At 38.7% G+C, this 18,810-nt stretch overlaps 1 protein-coding gene across 1 annotated transcript in view; it reads left to right on the forward strand.

Annotated features, from left to right (window-relative positions):
• The window catches only part of ankrd27 (ankyrin repeat domain 27 (VPS9 domain)), a 43,915-nt gene extending 29,795 nt beyond the window's left edge, over window positions 1-14,120 (forward strand). Inside the window, exons 18-27 of the mRNA XM_088079592.1 lie at window positions 355-414; window positions 1,577-1,693; window positions 1,825-1,986; window positions 2,148-2,342; window positions 3,078-3,197; window positions 3,855-4,028; window positions 4,822-4,915; window positions 5,704-5,782; window positions 5,858-5,924; window positions 7,109-14,120. Coding sequence (XP_087935718.1) covers window positions 355-414; window positions 1,577-1,693; window positions 1,825-1,986; window positions 2,148-2,342; window positions 3,078-3,197; window positions 3,855-4,028; window positions 4,822-4,915; window positions 5,704-5,782; window positions 5,858-5,924; window positions 7,109-7,903 — 1,863 coding nt within the window. The 3' untranslated portion in view covers window positions 7,904-14,120. The remainder of the gene's footprint in view (window positions 1-354; window positions 415-1,576; window positions 1,694-1,824; window positions 1,987-2,147; window positions 2,343-3,077; window positions 3,198-3,854; window positions 4,029-4,821; window positions 4,916-5,703; window positions 5,783-5,857; window positions 5,925-7,108) is intronic.
• Window positions 14,121-18,810: the final 4,690 nt, after the last annotated feature.

Raw genomic sequence — 18,810 nt, forward strand, 5'->3', positions numbered from 1 at the left:
ACTTTTGTACAGAAAAAAAAGAAAAAAAAAGATATTATTTTTTAAAGGAAAAACGAGTGAATTCTCATCAGTGAACCATAATCTGTCCGGGGTGGAAAACTCTATTCTATTAATTACTTTAAATAAAATTAAATAAAAAAAAAAGATTATATTAATTGAGCTAAAGATAATGTTTATGTTTATGTTTATATTTTTACACTTCTTTGATGTTTGAACATGCAGTGGGTCAGTGTGAGCCGGGAACATCAAAACACGTGTGTGTGTGTGTGTGTGTGTGTGTGTGTGTGTGTGTGTGTGTGTGTGTGTGTGTGTGTGTGTGTGTGTGTGTGTGTGTGTGTGTGTGTGTTCTCGTAGATCCTGGTGTTGCTGCAGTCGACTCAGAACGGCCGTCAGCGCAGCGGCAGCGGAGTCAACGTGAGTCTGATCTGCCCTCATGTCTCTATGGAGTAAAGCTGAGGGGTCAGAGGTCAGAGGTCAGAGGAGTTGAAGGCTGTCTTTTCCCGTGTTTTTGTGTCTCAGTGAGAAATGGCAACAACTGTCTTTGACACCGGTATTGAGCGAGAGCGTAAACACTCGGGGCATCTTCCCTCCGTCAGCGTACGGCCACGAGACGTGTTTTTGTCCCTGACAGGCTTCCATTGTTATTATAAGTGTGGAAAGGATCGCTACAGAAACAGCCCCGAAAATGCTTCTGCCAAACCCACCAGACTCTATTTAGGTTACATTTATTCTAAATGAATAACTACATTTATTCTAGTGGAGACACTATATTTTTTTCTTTTGCAGTAATTATATTTTTTCCAATTCAATAATTACATTTATTCTAATTAGATAAATTATGTTTATTATAGTGCAGTAATAACAGTTATCCTAATCGAATAACTACATTTATCATAATGCCATAATTACATTTATTCTGAAGGCTTAACTACATTTATCCTAATTCAATAATTACCTTTATTCTAGTGCAATAATTACGTTTATTATAATTCAGTAATTGCATTTATTCTAATTTAATAATCATATTTATTCTAGTGCGGTCATTAAATTTATTATAAAGAAACTATAGCATTTATTCTAGTGTAATATTGTATTTATTCTAATGAAATAATTACATTTATTTTAATTCAATAAATATATTTATTCTAAAGTAGTAAAGAGTAACTACATTTATTATAGTGGAATAACTATATGTTTTCTTTGCAATAATTATATTTAATCTAGCGCAATGTTTACATTTATTCAAATGCAACAGTTACATTTATTCTGGTGGAATAATTACATTTATTGTAGTGCCAAAATATAATTTAATCATTGCACTAAAATAAATGTTACTCAATTAGAATAAATGTAATTATTGCAGCAGAATGATTATAATATTACTCAGATACAGCAGAGCAGCATGTTTTAAGTAAAAACAAGGTGCTGAATAATGTTTTTACGCCCCTGCAGTTTTACTTTCTATAAAACACAGACAGATCAATTCAGCTGTCTGTTCCTCCGTCCTGAAAATGCAGCAGTTTCTGCAAATTTCTCAGCGGAGAAGCTGGTATTGATCCGGTTTTGTCTTTTTCAGTCTCCCAGTCGCTCGCCGCTGGCCTCAGACTGCAGCAGCCGACGCTCCTCCGTCTCCAGCACCTCCTCTCTGGGCTCCGAAGCCAAACCGGAGGGAGAGCGCGTCCGACACCGAGAGGTAACGGACGCCTGCAGCCGCTCAGCACATCACCGCCAGCTGTTTCCATGGTGACAAACACTTATGTGTGTTTGTGTGTGTGTGTGTGTGTGTGTGTGTGTGTGTGTGTGTGTGTGTGTGTGTGTGGACAGGTGGAGAAGCTGCTGCGTGCCGTGGCGGACGGGGACGTGGAGATGGTGCGTTACCTGTTGGAGTGGATGGACGAGGAGGAGGAGGACGAAGGCGAGCTGCGGTCAGAGACGGCGCTCTGCCACCCGCTGTGTCAGTGTCCCACCTGCGCCCCCACCCAGAAGGTAACGCCACGGAGACGGACTCAAACTGGAGACAGACAGGGGACTCCATATTAATCTGATCTGTGTGTCCTCTTTCTGTCCTCTCTGTGTGTCCCTTTTTGTCCTTTCTGTATGTCCTCTGTGTGTCCTCTATGTGTCCTCTTTGTGTGTCCCCTGTGCAGCTCTCTGTCCTGCAGGCCGGCGCTCTCGGGGTTAACAGCTGTAACGTTGACGGTTTTACGCCGCTCCACGTCGCCGCCCTGCACGGACACTCGGCGCTGGCCGCCCTGCTGATCCGCCACGGAGCCAACGTCAACGCCCGCAACAACCAGAGCGCCACGCCGCTTCACCTGGCCAGCCAGAACAGCCACGTCCAGGTAGAGCCAGAGGAGGATCCCCAACAGACGTCCTGGCTACGACCCTAATGTCCTGAAATCCTAGACACATCCTCGAGTCCTAAAATCCTAGAAATGTCCAAAATCATAGAAATGTCTCAAAATGCCAGAATTGTCCAAATATCCTACAAATGTCCTTAAATCCTAGAAAAGTCCTAAAGTCTTAAAAAAGTCCTGAAATCCTAGAACCGCCCTCAAATCCTAGAAATGTCCCAAAATTCTGTAAATGTCCTTAAATCCTAGAAAGGTCACAAAATCATAAAAATGTCCTAAAATCCCACAAATGTCTTTAAATCATAGAAATGTCCTAAAGTCCACAAAAGTCCCAAACCTTAAAAATGTCCTAAATTCCTACAAACATTCTAAAATCCCGCAAATGTCCCAAAATCCTAGAAAAGTCCCAAAATCTTAAAATTGTTCTAAAATCCTAGAAATGTCTTTAAATCTCTAAATGTCTTTAAATCATTGAGATGTCCTGAAGTCCTAAAAGACATGCTAAAATCCTAGAAATGTCCTAATATCCTAAAAAGTCCCAAAATCTTAAAAATGTCCTTAATTCTGACAAACGTTCCAAAATCCTACAAACGTCCTGAAATGAAATGTCCTAAATGTTACTGAGTTTTACTTTAAATTTAAACGTCTCGGCAGTGAAAGATTTAAGTGTGTGTGTGTGTGTGTGTGTGTGTGTGTGTGTGTGTGTGTGTGTGTGTGTTTTAGGTGATGAGGTTTCTGCTCGAGTGCAACGCCAAACTAAACAAGAAGGATCACTATGGCAACACGCCTCTGATTCAGGCGTGTCTCTGCGGGAACGTGGAGACCGCCACCACGCTGCTGCAGGTAAACTCTGACGCCGCTCTCACACAGTGACACCTGTACGCTCACTTCATGGCAGTTCAACGTGTATTCAGATCCTGTACTGCAGTAAAAGTACAATTAACCACCATCCATCCGTCACGGGTATTCCAGACCAGTGGTTCTCAACTGGTCCAGATTTCTGCTTAGTCATGACTTCAAGGTCCACACACGAGAAAAATGACCACAAATTAAATTTCATTTCACAAACTGTAAACAGCATTTGGGCTTAAAACACAATGCTTTTTAAAAAAATATAGCATGTATTGTTGTCAGGTGGAAAATAGTCAAAATGACAAATTCAGAGTCAAAGAGTCAAAAGCCCAGAATGACACCCAGAAATAATACAAGTCCTGTTTTTCTGCTCTGATGGCTGTGGGATCAAAAATGTCAGTTTGAATGGGTTTCAATGGAGCATTTTTGGACCTGAACAGTCTGAATGTAACTATTTAGTTTCCACAGTGTATTTTAGACTTATTGTAGGAGCTGAGCTGCAAATTCACTGATTACACTCAAATACACAATCTGGACTACATTTAGGACACATGCATCAACACACACACAGTTATCACAACAGGAAGAAGAAAAGAGACTAAAATGAGACAAACCGTCTCTGAGGTGCTGCGTTGCGTGTCTGTGCAGAGCAATGCGTTGGTGAACGTGGCGAACCTTCAGGGGAACACGGCCCTCCATGAGGCGGTGCGCAGCGGGCACCAGGCGCTGGTGGAGCTGCTGCTGAGGGGCGGAGCCTCGCCCGGCCTCAGGAACAAGAGGCAGAGGACGCCGCTGGACTGCGCCTACGAACTGGGCGGCAAGGTGACGCTACACACACGACAGGGACCGTCAGCCCATTTTACAAAACTGTCAATACTAGTGATGAAAATTAATCAATGATTGGTTAATCAGCTGATTTTAATCAAACGTGAAATTAATGGATAGGCTCCGAAAATCTGCTGAAATATATTTAATATGCTGCTGAGAGTTTTGATTTAGGATAAAACACACTCGAAATAAGCATCGTTTTATGTTTGTTTGTTGCTTTTGTCATTTTAAGGCTGAAAAAGTTTCAGAGCAGAGACTGAGGACATTCATACAAATGTCCCTCATGCAGACGCACTGCGACCGTTCATCAGCTTTGTTGTAGCTTTTTTTTAGATCGATTTTTTTTTCACGAGCGGCTCATTCGAGTTTTAAAGTGGGATTATCTCCAGAGAGAATTTCTGTCTCCTGGTTATTTTTTATTCCTCATTAAGACCTTCAGCTCACAGACGGGCGGTTTGGGAAAATGACTCTCATATGAGCAAAACTGCGAAAGTTCGAAAGTTTTGGGTTTGAGTGGATTCCCACAGTTTCTGTGGACGTGTGTTTTGTCGCCGCTGTTACCTTGTCGCGTGTGATAACATATCGATGTAAAATATCTCATCAGCTCACAGCAAAACCAAACCCTGAAGACTGAAATCCATCACGATGTTTTCACACTGTTCACTTTTTTATTCACCTTCAACTGAGTCACAATCAAACTCTTTACAATGAATCATCGGCAGCGATGAAAATCAGAACCAAAATATGTTTTAACGACTTTTTTGTTCATTATTGTTTTCCTCCGCAGAACACGGAGATCCTGAGAGCTCTGCAGAAAGCGTCCGGACTTTCTCCTGACGCCGAACCGATCAAACTCCTCTCTGTGCCCAAAGGAGCTCTGGGTAATTATAGCAGCAGTTATCCAACCTCTAAGACGGGGACACTCAGCGGGCTTAGTTTGGGGGCCACTTTTGCTAAATGACAGGAGACCAGGGGCCAGTCACAGCAGCACAATCCATGTTTTTAGGATTTTAGGTCATTTCTGAGATTTTAGGACATTTCTAGGATTTGGTGACATTTGTAGGATTTTAGGATTTGAGGACATTTCTAGGATTTCAGGGAATTTGTAGGATTTGGGGATATTCCTGGAATTTTAAGACATTTCTAGGATTTTTTTTTTTTTTTACATTTCTCTGATTTTAGGACATATCTCAGAATTTAGGACTCTTCTGAGATTTCAGGACATTTTTTAAGATTTTCAGACATTCTCAAATTTTAGGACACTTCTTGGGTTTTAAGACATTTCTAGTATTTTAGGACATCAGTGTCTCAGCTGTGTCCTCTGTCGGGGGTGTGGGGGATCCTCCTCTGGCTCTTTTTTTGATCAACAAGCTCTATGTTGATGCTGTTTTATGTCTCTGACACCTTATGGAGACTAAAAGGACAAAAACTAATCACAGTGTCACTTTATTTTTATTGTCCATTAGAAAATGTTTGGGGGGGCACCAGGGACCCTGTCAGGGGCCAGATTTGGCCCCCAGGCTGTAAGTTGAGTATAACTGTACTAAGAGAAGCTATTTTTTATTTCAAGTTTTGGAGGAAACAATGATCCGTACTGAATTTTCTGATATTTAATGTGTAATCCTGTCAGTCATCACTGAGGCTTTAATTTCCCTCGTTGTCGCCGCAGCTCATTCGTTCGTGCAGCGTCTGCGGCTGCAGGATCACGCCAACGGCCGGAGACAGAAGCTGGCCCAGTCCATCAGCAGGTAGCCTGAGTTCAGCTCCCACACAAACCAGTAAGAGCAGTGAAGTCCTGGTGCTAACTGTGCGCTTTGATTCAGGATGCAGCAGATGAAGAAAGGCTCCTCCTCCTCCGGTCCTCCCTCCAGGTCCACGAACCTCAGCCAGGTACTGCACACGCTCACCGTCTGCCTGTAACCAACGTGCTGACACGCTCCAGCATTCCCAGTGTCAAATATCTCAGCAGCCGGTGGACGGACTGTCGTGACATTTGGTTCAGACGTCCGTCCTCCGCAGAGGACAGGAAATTTGCCTTCAGTTTCAAAATAAAATACATAGAAGTCATGCAAAAAACGACAGCAATAAACTCCACGTAAAAAAGCGTAAAAATCAGTCTCACTGATAAACGTTAAAGCAGATATTATTTACAATAAATGAATACTCATATAGAGTTATCATGCCGCACAAAATACTTGTGTAATAATAGTGAATTTCATCTGTAGTGAAGAGGAAACTCTCGAAAAAATACAAAACAAAAACTGATGAGTGGTCGTAGCGCTTCTGCATGAAGGACAGCCATTCTTTCAGCCTCTAAAATGAGAAAAAAAAACATTAAAACTGGTTAAATTACACAAACTAAGGGAAAAAAAACATCGTAGGTGTTGACTCGGATTACAAACTGAAATGACTGAAATTTGAGAAACGTGCTAAAATCGTGGAAATGTCCTTTAACTCTGCAAAGTTTCTCATTCTTACCTCAGATTTCTGTGATGTACATTCAGCACTGTGCTCAGACATATATTAAAAAAATCAATGAGATTCAATGAGTCAAGGATTTTGACTAAAAAAATCCTAAAATCCTAGAATTGAGCTAAAATCGGAGAAACGTTTTGAAATCCTAGGAATGTCCAAAAATGTGATAGATGTCCTAAAATCCTAGAATTGTCCAAAAATTCTAAAGGAGACATCTTAAAAGTGTAGAACTGTCCTAAAATCCCAGAAACGTCCTGAAATTTTACGAACGTCCTCGAACATATTTGGGGCCTCTGCGATGGGCCCCTGGCCTCCTGTCCTTTGCAAAAGTGGCCCCCAAAGCAGAGCAGGCTGAGTGTCTCTGCTCTGCAGTCTGAGATGTCCTAAATTGGGCTCCGTGAACTTTTTGTCACTAAACTAGTAAAAATATAAGTTCTCCTCTGGTGCCACCTTCAGGACAAACATGTCTTGTAAACCTCTCGTGGACGCCACTTTGATAGCTGACGAGTTTTAAATGTTGTCCTGTTCTCCGGCGTTTGCAGCCCGATAGTCCACCTGGGTCCCGGTCTTCACAGTCTGAGCTTGGTTTTTGTTCCCAGGGGAACCCAGAGAGGAGGAGGGTGAGGCGGGGGGAGACGGTGGAGGTCAGCAGCCCGTCTGCGGGCCTGGACGCCGGGCGCCAGCAGAGGGAGCAGCGTCCTCTGGGTTGCTGTCACACCCTGGACTCAGAAGAGCAGACGCCGGCGCCGACACACACTCCGGGTAAGACCGAAAACACTCGACAAGAGAGCGACGGGTCTGATGACACATACTCTGAGAGCGCAGCGGGAGCATCCGGCTCACCGCCCAACGCCAACGAAACGCACGCCGCTGACGGTAGTGAGACGTCTCCATCCTCGCACACTATTGATCCAACCGAACCCCGTCCTGCCGCCACCTCAACCGCCTCCACCGCTTCACATGATCCCACCGAGCTGTCTGACGCCAACAACCAGAGTCTCTGCCCTCCAAAAACAGCGTCGGAGTCACCCAACGACCGTGCTGATGACCACGCCGACGACCACGCCGACGACCACGCAGACAAGGCTTTGCAGTTAGAAAGCAGAGACCCTGCCGACCTCCCTGCAGACCTCCCCGCTGACGTCCCTGCCAACGTCCCCGTTGACGTCCCCGCTGACGTCCCTGCCAACGTCCCTGCTGACGTCCCCGCCGGCGTGCCCGCTGACGTCCCTGCCGACGTCCCCACTGACGTCCCTGCCGACGTCCCCGCTGACGTCCCCGCCGACGTCCCTGCAGACCCTTCCGCTGACCTTCCCGCCGCAATCCAGACGGATCAGAGCGACGTCGACCAGACTCCGGTCACTGAGGCTGCGACTGAGACAGACACGTTTTGAGGAGTTGTGCAGAGAGATTACACGACCGCGTGTTCGGGCCGCTGTAGGTTAACCCTTTAAAACCTGAGCAAAAAAACATCAGAAGGCAAAGAGCAACTAAAAAAGTTACCCAGATATTATATGGCAAGAAATTAGTAAAAACTGCAAGATTACCTGAATATTTGTAGAAAAAAAAATTAATTAAAAATGCACAAAAAAGTAAAAAAAAAAAAAAAAAGTAAAAAAATTGAAAAAACCTGGACAAATTGCTTTAAAAAATAATTTTGTAGTATAATTTAAAATTATGTTGTTATAAAAAAAATATAAATATGTTTTGGCCATTTTTTCCTGAACATTTCCCTAGCATTTTTAAGAATAATTTTATTAAACTCTTATTAAGAAAAGATGCTCGTTACAGTTCCCCCATGGTTTTTTGTTTTTTAAAGAAATTGCTCAGGGTTCAAAGGTTGTTTTTTTTAAAAAGTCACAAATTTGTGACTTAATCAGTTTTTTTTTTTTTTTTTTCAAGTTTGAGACATTAACCTTGGAAATTCTGAGGGTTTTTTCTTAGAGTATCGCCCTCTGTTTTTTGGGGGGGGTTGTGTGTTTGTTTTATTATTTTTGTTTGTTTGTTTGTTTATTTAAATCTACAGTGGCCCTCATACCCCGTCACACATTACAGAGGAGCACAAACAGACTTTTGGTTTCTCTCGATGCAACACAGACACCAAAAATGAAAGCGGGGAGCACAGATCAGACGCGACGCCGAGTCCGATGACTCGTACTGTCGCTGCGTCACAAACTGTGCGACTTCTACCAGCTGAAAACGGTTCCTTTAATTGTTTTAATTTCACACAAACAATGCAGAAACTGAGAACTGTAAGAAGTTAAAGGAGTCGCTTCACCTGACTTACAGAAAAATACATTTTCTCACGTTTCCCAGCTGTGTCTGACAGGGTTTGGATCAAAACTTTCTTCCAGTCAGGGTTGGACGGGAGTCGGGAATTTAACTGAATGATTTCAATGTCAGTTAACCTTTTAAAAACTGGATCGACATCCCTTTTCTGTTGTTGATCTCAGATGCTTTTCACAAGTGTTTAAACCTTTGAACCCGAGCAAAATGATTTTTGCGACAAAAACAAAAAAAGGCAAAAAGCAACCTACCTAAGTCCCAAACATTACAAGAAATTATATTTAGGTTTTGGGGCTTTTTTTTAAGTAAAGGAAAATATCTTGAGAACTGTATGTATAATTATTATTACTATTAAATGTTATGATTTTCAAGATTTTTTTCAGGCTATTTACTTTTTGTTTTTTCTGTTTTTTTCTTCTTTTTTCTAATTTTTCAGGTAATTGTTTTTAAAAGTTTTGATTAATTTCTTGCTTCATTGCCTTTCTTCCATATTTTTAATAATCTCAAACTCAAGACAGTTTGCTCGGGTTTCAGAGGGTTGAAGCAGAAACGCTTATAAACAGTCTGGAACCAATTACACATTTCCACACAACATTTGCATACAACAGATCAACCTGCTCTGACATCTACGATCTTCGATTTTCTGTCCCCCAAAAAGGAACGCCGCCTTGCCGCTGTGCGAGGAACGCGTGTGCTAATCCGGTCTGTTGAAACACGAAGTTCATTGGCGGCTGGAAGGTCTGATGAGCGAGTAAAGTTAGCGAGCAGTTTGCAAAAACCCGGGAAACAGGTGTTAAATGCAGATACGACAGTCATGAAAAACCTGGAAAAGAGTTTTGGAAAATGTGTATTACAAACCTCTTTAGTAATACATGATGTTTTCAAGGACCTTCAAAACAATAACTTCTGTTTTTACAGTTTCTGGCTGCGATAAATAAAATAATTCTTGGTGATTTTTAAAGAAAACATGCTTGCATATAGACGCATTTTTTTCTTTAAAAATTGCCTTTTTTATAGAATATAAACAGCCCAAATTTAAAAATCGCACCAAATAAACTAAAGGGAAAAAACTGCCATAATTTTAAAAGAAAACATGCCTTCCAAACCTGCGCTCCACTGAAACAAAACAAATCCAAAATACCGCCTACGCTTCTCCAGACGCCATCGACAAAATTTTAGGTCATGTAAGTCTCTGGTTTCTATCGCCGCCTCGATCAGTTGGTTTGTTTGTGTTATTGTGTGAATTCGATGAATCCAAACTCATTTTTTCAAACACCAAAGTAGAAACCAAACGTAAACTGTTTCTGCACGGGAAGACGAGTGAGAAAATGTGTTTGTGATTTGGGTGTACTGACCCTTTAAAGTCTCAATGAAATGTTGAAATGTAGATTTCTGTGACAGCATCTCTGTCGGGTTTTGTTTTATTTTGGATCCCTATCACTTTCACTTCCTGCTTTAGTTGTTAACCCTTTGAAACCCAAACTAGAGGCAATGACCAACGAAAGAAAAAAATGCTCCAAAAATTAAGTTTATTTAAAAAAAAAAGAATTACCTGGAAAGTTTTTTTTTATTTTTTTTTAAAAAACTTTTTAAAAAAGTAAATGCCCTGGGAAAGGATGCTTAAAAATTACAATAATTCTGTGACATAAATTTAAATATGCAGTTATGATGATCATAGCTAAGTAGTTTTTTTTCCCTGTTTTTATACCCTCAACAGAGTTCCCTACCTTTTTAAAAATAATTTTCTAAATCTACAAATTTCTTACAATTTTTAGAAAATAGTTTAACAAATTGGCCACTTTCTTACTTTCGTCTCCCGTGTTTTAAAATAATAATAATAATAATAATTGCAACAATTTGCTTCGGGTTCAAAAGTTTCAAAATATTTGTGACAGGTGTCTGAAAGCAGCAAGTAATGTTGCTCCAGGTTTCAAAGGGTTAAATTAGCTGTTGATTACTTATTTTACATAAAACCAGTTAAATCCTTTTCTTTCCTTTACTAACTGATTTACGCTAATGTTTATTTATTTTCTAAGTAGTTTTTTGGAGATTGAGGGGAACAGTTATTTAAAATGATCGTTTCCTCCACGATGTCTCATCCTCCTCTTTCAAGAGCAAATCTATGAAATCTACAAAAATATTATTTCATTGTGACTTTAAAGATCACATGTTGCTGGTAATTTTAACAGACTGTCTCTTAAATTTGTCCGGTCTGAAGAGGTCGTCGGCTTGCGGAAGCCCATTTCTGCCAATGTGAAAAAAAACCCCAACAAAACTCCTGCCACTCGAATAATATCTGAAATGAATGACAAACTATCTCAAAACAATGAAAAACTTTATCAAATTAATATCTCAAAAATAATGAATAACTAAAAAATAATTGGGTAGTATCTCAAATTACTTGGTATCTCAAAATATTGATTTAGTTTTTCAAAATAATGACTGAGAGTCTAAAAATGATGACTTATCTCAAAATAATGACATAATGTCTTAATATGGTCACTTAGTATCTCAAAATAATTATTTAGTATCTCAAATTAATGACTTGGTATCTAAAAAATAACGACTCAGAATGTAAAAAAAAAATGACTTATCTCAAAATATTAACTTAGTACCTTAAAATGGTGACTTAGTATCTAAAAATACTGACTTAAAATCTCAAATTAATGAGTAACTTTCGCAAAGTAATGATGGAGAATTTGAAAAAAATGACTTAATTGTCAAAATAATGACGTATTAACTCAACAGTGATTTAATACCTTAAAATAATGACTGAGGATCTTAAGATAAAATACTAAGTATTTCACATTAATGACTTAAAATCTCAAACTAATGACACAGTATTTCAAAACATTGACTCAATATCTCAAATTATGAGCAACTTTCTCCGAATGATTTAATATCACAAAATATTGAGATTCCATCTTAAAACAATCACAATCTCTTAAAATAATTCTCAACATCTAAAAAAAAGTAGTCTTTCAAAATAATAGAGTTAGTATCTAAAAATAAAGTTTCTCGTTGTTTCAGAATATAATTCATTTTTTTGAGATGCTAATCTCGAAGAAAGTGTCTCATTGCGTCTTACGAGATCTATTCGTTTTTGACAAAAGTTTTCATCTTATTTCTCTTTTATTGGCAGAAACGGGCCTCCGTATGGGCCTCAGTAGCTGCCGTCTCCTCTTCCTCCTCCGCTCACCTGAGTTTGAAGCACTTTCTTCCTCTAGCCTTCATAAAAAGAAAAAGGGATGCAAACTGACTGTTATTTAATCTGGTGTGAATGTTGTTACTTCAGTTTTAAGCCGCTTGACTGTAGCTCCGATCCCACCAGACTTCATCTGAAGAATTTGTCTTTTTACTTGAATACTTGACGTCAGTTTGTTTTAAAATGAAGATTTAGAGTTTTCTAACATCATCCACAGACACAGACCCCAATAATGGATCACACAGCTGTTTTTTTTTTTATGTTTTAACCAGTTAAATTACAAATCTTAACGTCACTGGCAACCATTTTCAAAATCATACTGACATATTTTAGATTCATTTCTTTTTTTCCTTTGAAAAATCTTTAAGACTTGAAACTTGCTGCACATAGATGATCTTCTGCAGTTTATTATTGTGTGTGAGAGTTACATTAAAACTGCATTAAAGTGGAGTTCACGAACCATTTTTATTATATATTCATTTTTATTTATCTTAATCCAGGAGAATGTGATCCCTGAGATCACAGATCTCCTTTACCGGTAGTGTCCACCAGCACAGAGAGAATAAAGGTTCCAAAATATGGTAAAGAATAAAATAAATAAATTACAAAAAATAAGAAAACAAACAATAAGACAATTTAAGGAAAATAATTAATTGTTTTTTGTCTTACAGTTACAAATCTCCTTAAAAACTAAACATTGAGCTCAAGTTTTGTTTAATTAGATGTACTTCAGATCCATAAATGTTGCATTTTTGTTAATCAATGTGTTTATTTCACATGATTTTGTATTTGCAACATCATGATGTAATATTAAATGATATTAGTAAAGATTCAGATTTTTTGTTTGTTTTAAAATGTTTTTAATCTCAAGCAAGTTTCAAGTCTCTGATTGTCAACATTTATGGTAGCAGGATGCTGCCAAAAATAAAAAACAAAAAGAAGCAAGAGCGATCGACCTGTACGGTCTGATGCTGATCAACTAAAAGACAAAAATTGGTCAATTAAAACAGAAATATTTATGTCACATTTTGTCAGCTAACTAATGCCTTAATTTATTTTTAAAATAATTGGGAGAAATTTGAAATATAGAAAAATAATTATATTCAGGAGAGAAACAAATAAATAAAAGAGAGAGTTAAATAGTTGTAATTACTACAAACGTAAATAAACCAGTAAATATAAACAGAATATGTCTGTTACATCTTACCAACTACTTAATACCTTCATTTATTTTTTAAAAATAATTAGGACAAATTTAAAGTAAATGAAAGTAAATAAATAGGGGGTTAATACAAAGGTAAATAAAATATAATATATAAACTAAAGTATTAATGTCACATTTTAGGAAAATTAAATAGGTGGGTAAATAATTAGGGGAATTAATAAAAAGGTCAATAATGTAGCAAATTAACACAAATATTATGTCACCTTTTATTAATACTTTTATTTTTTTTTAATATTAATTGCACATATCACATTGTATTTTGTTAAGTCATCTATTTATTCTTTTAATTTGGCAGCTTCTGTCCTCCATACAGTTGCAATGTCACTGAAATAAAGTAAAACCACTGGCTGCCTGCGGGTAGACTAATCTAAAAAACAGAATGTATGATTTGCAAATAAATCAGCAGTGATATTAATGACAGAAATACAACCTAAAAAAATCTATCAGTTTGGTCCTTTAACATGCAACACAGTGAAAGCTGCAGTACTGTAGAAATGTCACCGTCAGTGTTAATGTTCACTAACATCACATATTTAGTTATTTTGCTGTGTGTGTTTCCGTGAGGATGAAGCTCACTGTTTTCGTTTAACCTCTCGGACTCTTTGTGTGTCTCTCCGTTTCTTCGCTGTTAACCATCCGTTTGACTCTCCTTCCACGTGTCCGCTGTTTTTGGCTCCACACACACAAACATTCACCGAGTCCTCAGCACAGCAGCGTCTTCGTGTCTCTAATTACATGATGAAAGGATGTCAAACAGGATCAGAGGTCAAGTCTTAATTATTTTTGTACCACGGTTTTTATTTTCGGGTTTGAATGTTTAAAAAATGATGTGAATGTGCCTTATTTAATTCACACCCCAAAAACCAATAATAAACCTATTGTTGAGACAAATAAATTGCTTTCATCAGTGGGGTTTTAACCAAAGAAGCTGAAAAGGTGTGTGTGTGTGTGTGTGTGTGTGTGTGTGTGTGTGTGTGTGTGTGTGTGTGTGTGTGTGTGTGTGTGTGTGTGTGTGTGTGTGTGTGTGTGTGTGTGTGTGTGTGTGTGTGTGTGTGTGTGTTTGAAAAGGGGACATTTAAGCATTGTTCCAGTAGGTGTCCAATTTTACAATGTGAATTTAGGTATTTTTATTTGCCTATTTTTTAATTTGTTGTTTAGCTTAAATGAGTATTTTTCATATTTTTATTTATTTATTTTAAAATAATTAATTTTTAAAAAATAGTTATTATTGTGTCTTATTATGTTACCAAAATATTTACCTCTGGAGGTTTCCTTCATGCTATTTTCGGGAGCTACATCAGAAGTTGATATTTTGACTCTCAATGACAAAAATGAAAATCTGCTTATGTGTAATGTCTTTTATAGCATCACTTTATTCGCTAATATAACTTATTTATTTTAATATAACTGAATACCATCTATAAGTTTCAACTACAGAGCATTTTTGGAGAAGTTTACATTGAACTCAGAATTTCCTGCCCCCTGTCTGTTACTGTTGCTGGGGGTCAAAGGGCTTTCAGTTAGTTAAAACTGATAAAAAACTACCTGAGGTCAACCATGTCCCAGGATAGGCTTAACAGCCTTGCACTTCTCTCAATAGGAAGCAAAGTAGCCAAAAATTTAGACTTCAAAGACCTTATCATTGACTTTGCAAATAAGAGGACTCGCCAGTGGGCTATGGGTGCGGAGTAAACCCCAGTACCAGGATCAGCCCCAGGGCCATTGAGCATTTAAGTGTTTTGAATTTTCTCAAACAAGTTATGTATTATTCATTTTTTTAACCAAGTTTCTTATTACTATGTAAAGGCAGTTTGTAAAAAATATAAGATCTTGCTGAAGAAATATTAGATTAAATCTTGTGATTATTTATCCACAGTTTTCAGGGGTGTAAAACAAAGTTATAGTTATTTATTGCTTTTAATGGGTCATTGGGTAATGCAGGTGTGGTTCTAACAGCTGTGCAAGGTTGGCTTGGCCATGGTGATGGGGCCCAATGAGAAATGTTTTCATGGGGGCCAGAGTTCCTGGCGACATCACTGGATGCAATTATGAAATTTGGTAGAGTTTATGAAATGTATTATACTTTATTTTATTTAATTCTATTTTTATTATTTTTATTTAGAGTGTGGGGAAACCGGAGCAGCCCGGAGAAAACCCACAAAGACACCGCGTTCAGACACTCAACCCACCGAGTCACTGCGTCGCACTGACATACGGCATCACGCCGCACAATCCTTCACCAAAAGCGAGTCACTGCGTCGCACTGACATACGGCATCACGCCGCACAATCCTTCACCAAAAGCGAGTCACTGCGTCGCACTGACATACGGCATCACGCCGCACAATCCTTCACCAAAAGCGAGTCACTGCGTCGCACTGACATACGGCATCACGCCGCACAATCCTTCACCAAAACCGAGTCACTGCGTCACCCTAAAATGTCAAGTCACATCACTCACCGCACCAAGTCACTACGACACACTGACATGTCAAGTCATGGCGCACAATCCTTCACCGCACTGAGTCACCACGTCGCCCTAATATGTCGCATCACGCCACTTGGTAGATCCATCAGGGATCAAAATTTGTATTTTTGCATCTTCCATACATTATCCTAGCTCATGTGTACACAATAAATACTCTCACATGCATTATCTTACTTCAAACACTCACACAAACACCTCTCATCCATTAAACTACCTTACACAAATACAATAAAAACTCTCACATACACATGACCTTGCACATACATAAAACATGCTTCTCACACACACTAATTTAACTTGCATATTTACTATATCACCTTGTTCATACACAAGACACAGCATAACACACTGAGTGGTGTGTTTGTGCAAGGTAATAAAGTGAACATGCAAGTTATATTAGTATGTGTGAGTGCCATTTTTTCTATGCGTGAGGTCAAATTGTGTGAGTTTTTATCGGATATGTGTGAGGTAATTAATTGGATGTGAGAGGCATTTGTGTGAATGTTTAAAGTAAAATAATGCGTGTGAGGTTTAATTGTGTATGCACAAGGTAGGGTAGTGTATGTGAGAGGCAAAAATACAAACTTTGATCACTGATGGATTAGAGTTAGGTAAATTTTGTTTTTTCTAGTCCACTGTACAAATATCAACCAGTTTGATTTATACAACTGGCCTGAAATAGTTAAAATAGTTTAAATATCAGTCCTCACCCTTGACTGGCTTCACAAGTATGACACCGTCCAAACTGTCAGGATCTGTCTCCGGGGATGGAGTTGGTTCATACGGACATGGATCCACAGATGATAGGATGTCATCTATGAGGCCTGGTGGATGCCAGTCATCCGGGTGAAGGACAGGTGTGTCCTCTTTAACCTCTGGTTGGACAGGGATCCTTCCCAGGGCTTTTTTACTAATCCAGGACCTGACCTTCTGCATCACCGGCTTTTTTGCCTTTTGAAGAAGCAGTTTAGTCTCTGTAAGTTCTCCTTTCAAATTATGGATCTCCAACGTCTGCTTATTGATTTCTTTAACGAAATGACTGGTAACGTTGCTGAGCTCGAACATTTTGTGTTCGTGCTGCAGTTGCTGACGTTGCCGGTCCCTGACGTCATTCTGGTGGATCCTTTGAGAACTACTGAGATTTGTCTTTAAAGAGGCTATCTTACTTTGAAGCTCCTCCTCAGTTTCTTTGTCTATCTTAACTGAGTCATCATTGTCAATGTAACGTCTAATAAGCTGAGTGAAGCTAGCTTTTAATTTTTTAAAGTCTGACAGATGAGGTTTGCATGCATATAGATCCTCTTTGAAACGATGTAGTTCAAGTTCCTGTTTTCTAAAGACATTCCTTTCCCTAGTGAGTGCTGACACCGCGGCCTTCTTTTGAAACTCAAACAGGTTATTTTTCTGAGCCATGTCCTGTTTCTCGCGGGTGGTCTTATTAAGTAACTCTTTTGTCTTTTTGAGTTCGTTAAGTTTCATTTTCAGTTCCTCTTCTAGATTTTTGTTATTTGTACTTATATCCTCTAATTTGACTTCTAAAACAGCTTTAATGTCCTTAAAATCTATAGCCTCTTCTACTGCTTCTTTTTTTTCTTTTGTTAATTTAGCTATCTCCCTTTTATTTCCTTTAAGTAATTTCTCTTGATTTTGGACAGTCTCTGTTAAATCGTAATTGTCCACTTTGAGATCTTTAAATTTACGGCTAATTTGTCTGACTTCCTCTTCCAACTGATATACTTTGGACCTATGTTCACGATTATCATCTATGTTCTTTTGTCTTGCCATCTTTAATTTGACTTCTAAGTCAGTGATGTACAAGCGCTGATTTTCAATATCTGATCTGAGGCAAGCCTCTTGCTTTCTATACTGACTTATCTTAGACATACATTCAGTTTCAATATTTTTGACCTTGGCAGCGTGTATTTCTTCCTGCTCTTTTAACATCTCATTTCCTGTTTGTTCCCATTTCACCTCCTCCTCTGCCACCCTCCTATCAGACTCCGCTGCCAGTCTCAAGAGATCTGACTCTTGTTTCTTTTTTAATTTGTCAAGTGTTTTGTTGCACTTGTCCTCACAGGCGTTAACCTTTTGTTTGAGCTCTTCCTCAACCTTTATAATAGTTTTACGGGAGCATGCAAGTTTTCCCTCTACATTTGCCACAGAAAGTTCAAGTCCCTTCTCATTTTTCTGGTGGACCTTCAGTTTTTTTGTCAACTCCTCAATTTCCTTTTTGGCAGATTGTAATTCTGCCTTGAGGTCAACATTTTCTCTCTGCAGAGTGTCTCTTTGGACATTGAATTCCTTAAAAGACGCTCTCCAGTGCTCGACTGTTGCCTCGAGTATTTCTTTCTCCCTCTGCCAGTTTTTTGTGCTATTAGACTCCATTTCTATCGAATTGTAGACGCAGTAACCGCTAATACTCTCCAACTCTAAAGATGTGGCAGGGTCAAGGATAAATGTGTGTAAGATATGACCAGTAATCTACCTACTACCTTAACACAAGGGCCCTCCGCACAGCAGCTGACCTATTCCTGCCAACTTTCTCTGCTGTTTGTGATGTCATCAGTCTTTATGACATCATTGCATTCCATAGAAATCACTTTATTTTGTGTGACATATTCCGTTCTTAATTACATCATCAATGCTATGACATCATAGCATTCCTAGAAATCACTTTAGTCTTTGTGACATCATCACGTTCCATTCTGAATCACATTTCATCTGACAACCGGTCCTGGCGCAATGCATGCCGGTTAGATTTTTAAAAATTCTTTCTATTTTTTTTTTAATTTCCTTAAAATAAAAAAAATCATATCCCTTAAAATAATGGCAATAAAAATAACAGAAATTAAAGTAAATATTATCAAATAGAAGATTTCAAGTCTTTCTTCTAAGTCATGCAATAATCTGCGATAATCTCGCGAGACCTAGGTGGCCACAGATTTAAGATTTATATATATATATATATATACACACATACATATATATGAAGAAGGATATATAAGAAATAAGGAATATCTAGCGGCCACACGAGGGCGACACGAGCTGATCACACAACTGAAAACAAACTTGGACACACAGGTGAGATTTGTTCCCTT

This window comes from Plectropomus leopardus, chromosome 7 (assembly GCF_026936395.1).
Source record: "Plectropomus leopardus strain MGB_pleo_1.0 chromosome 7, ASM2693639v1, whole genome shotgun sequence".
Lineage (NCBI taxonomy): Eukaryota > Metazoa > Chordata > Actinopteri > Perciformes > Serranidae > Plectropomus > Plectropomus leopardus.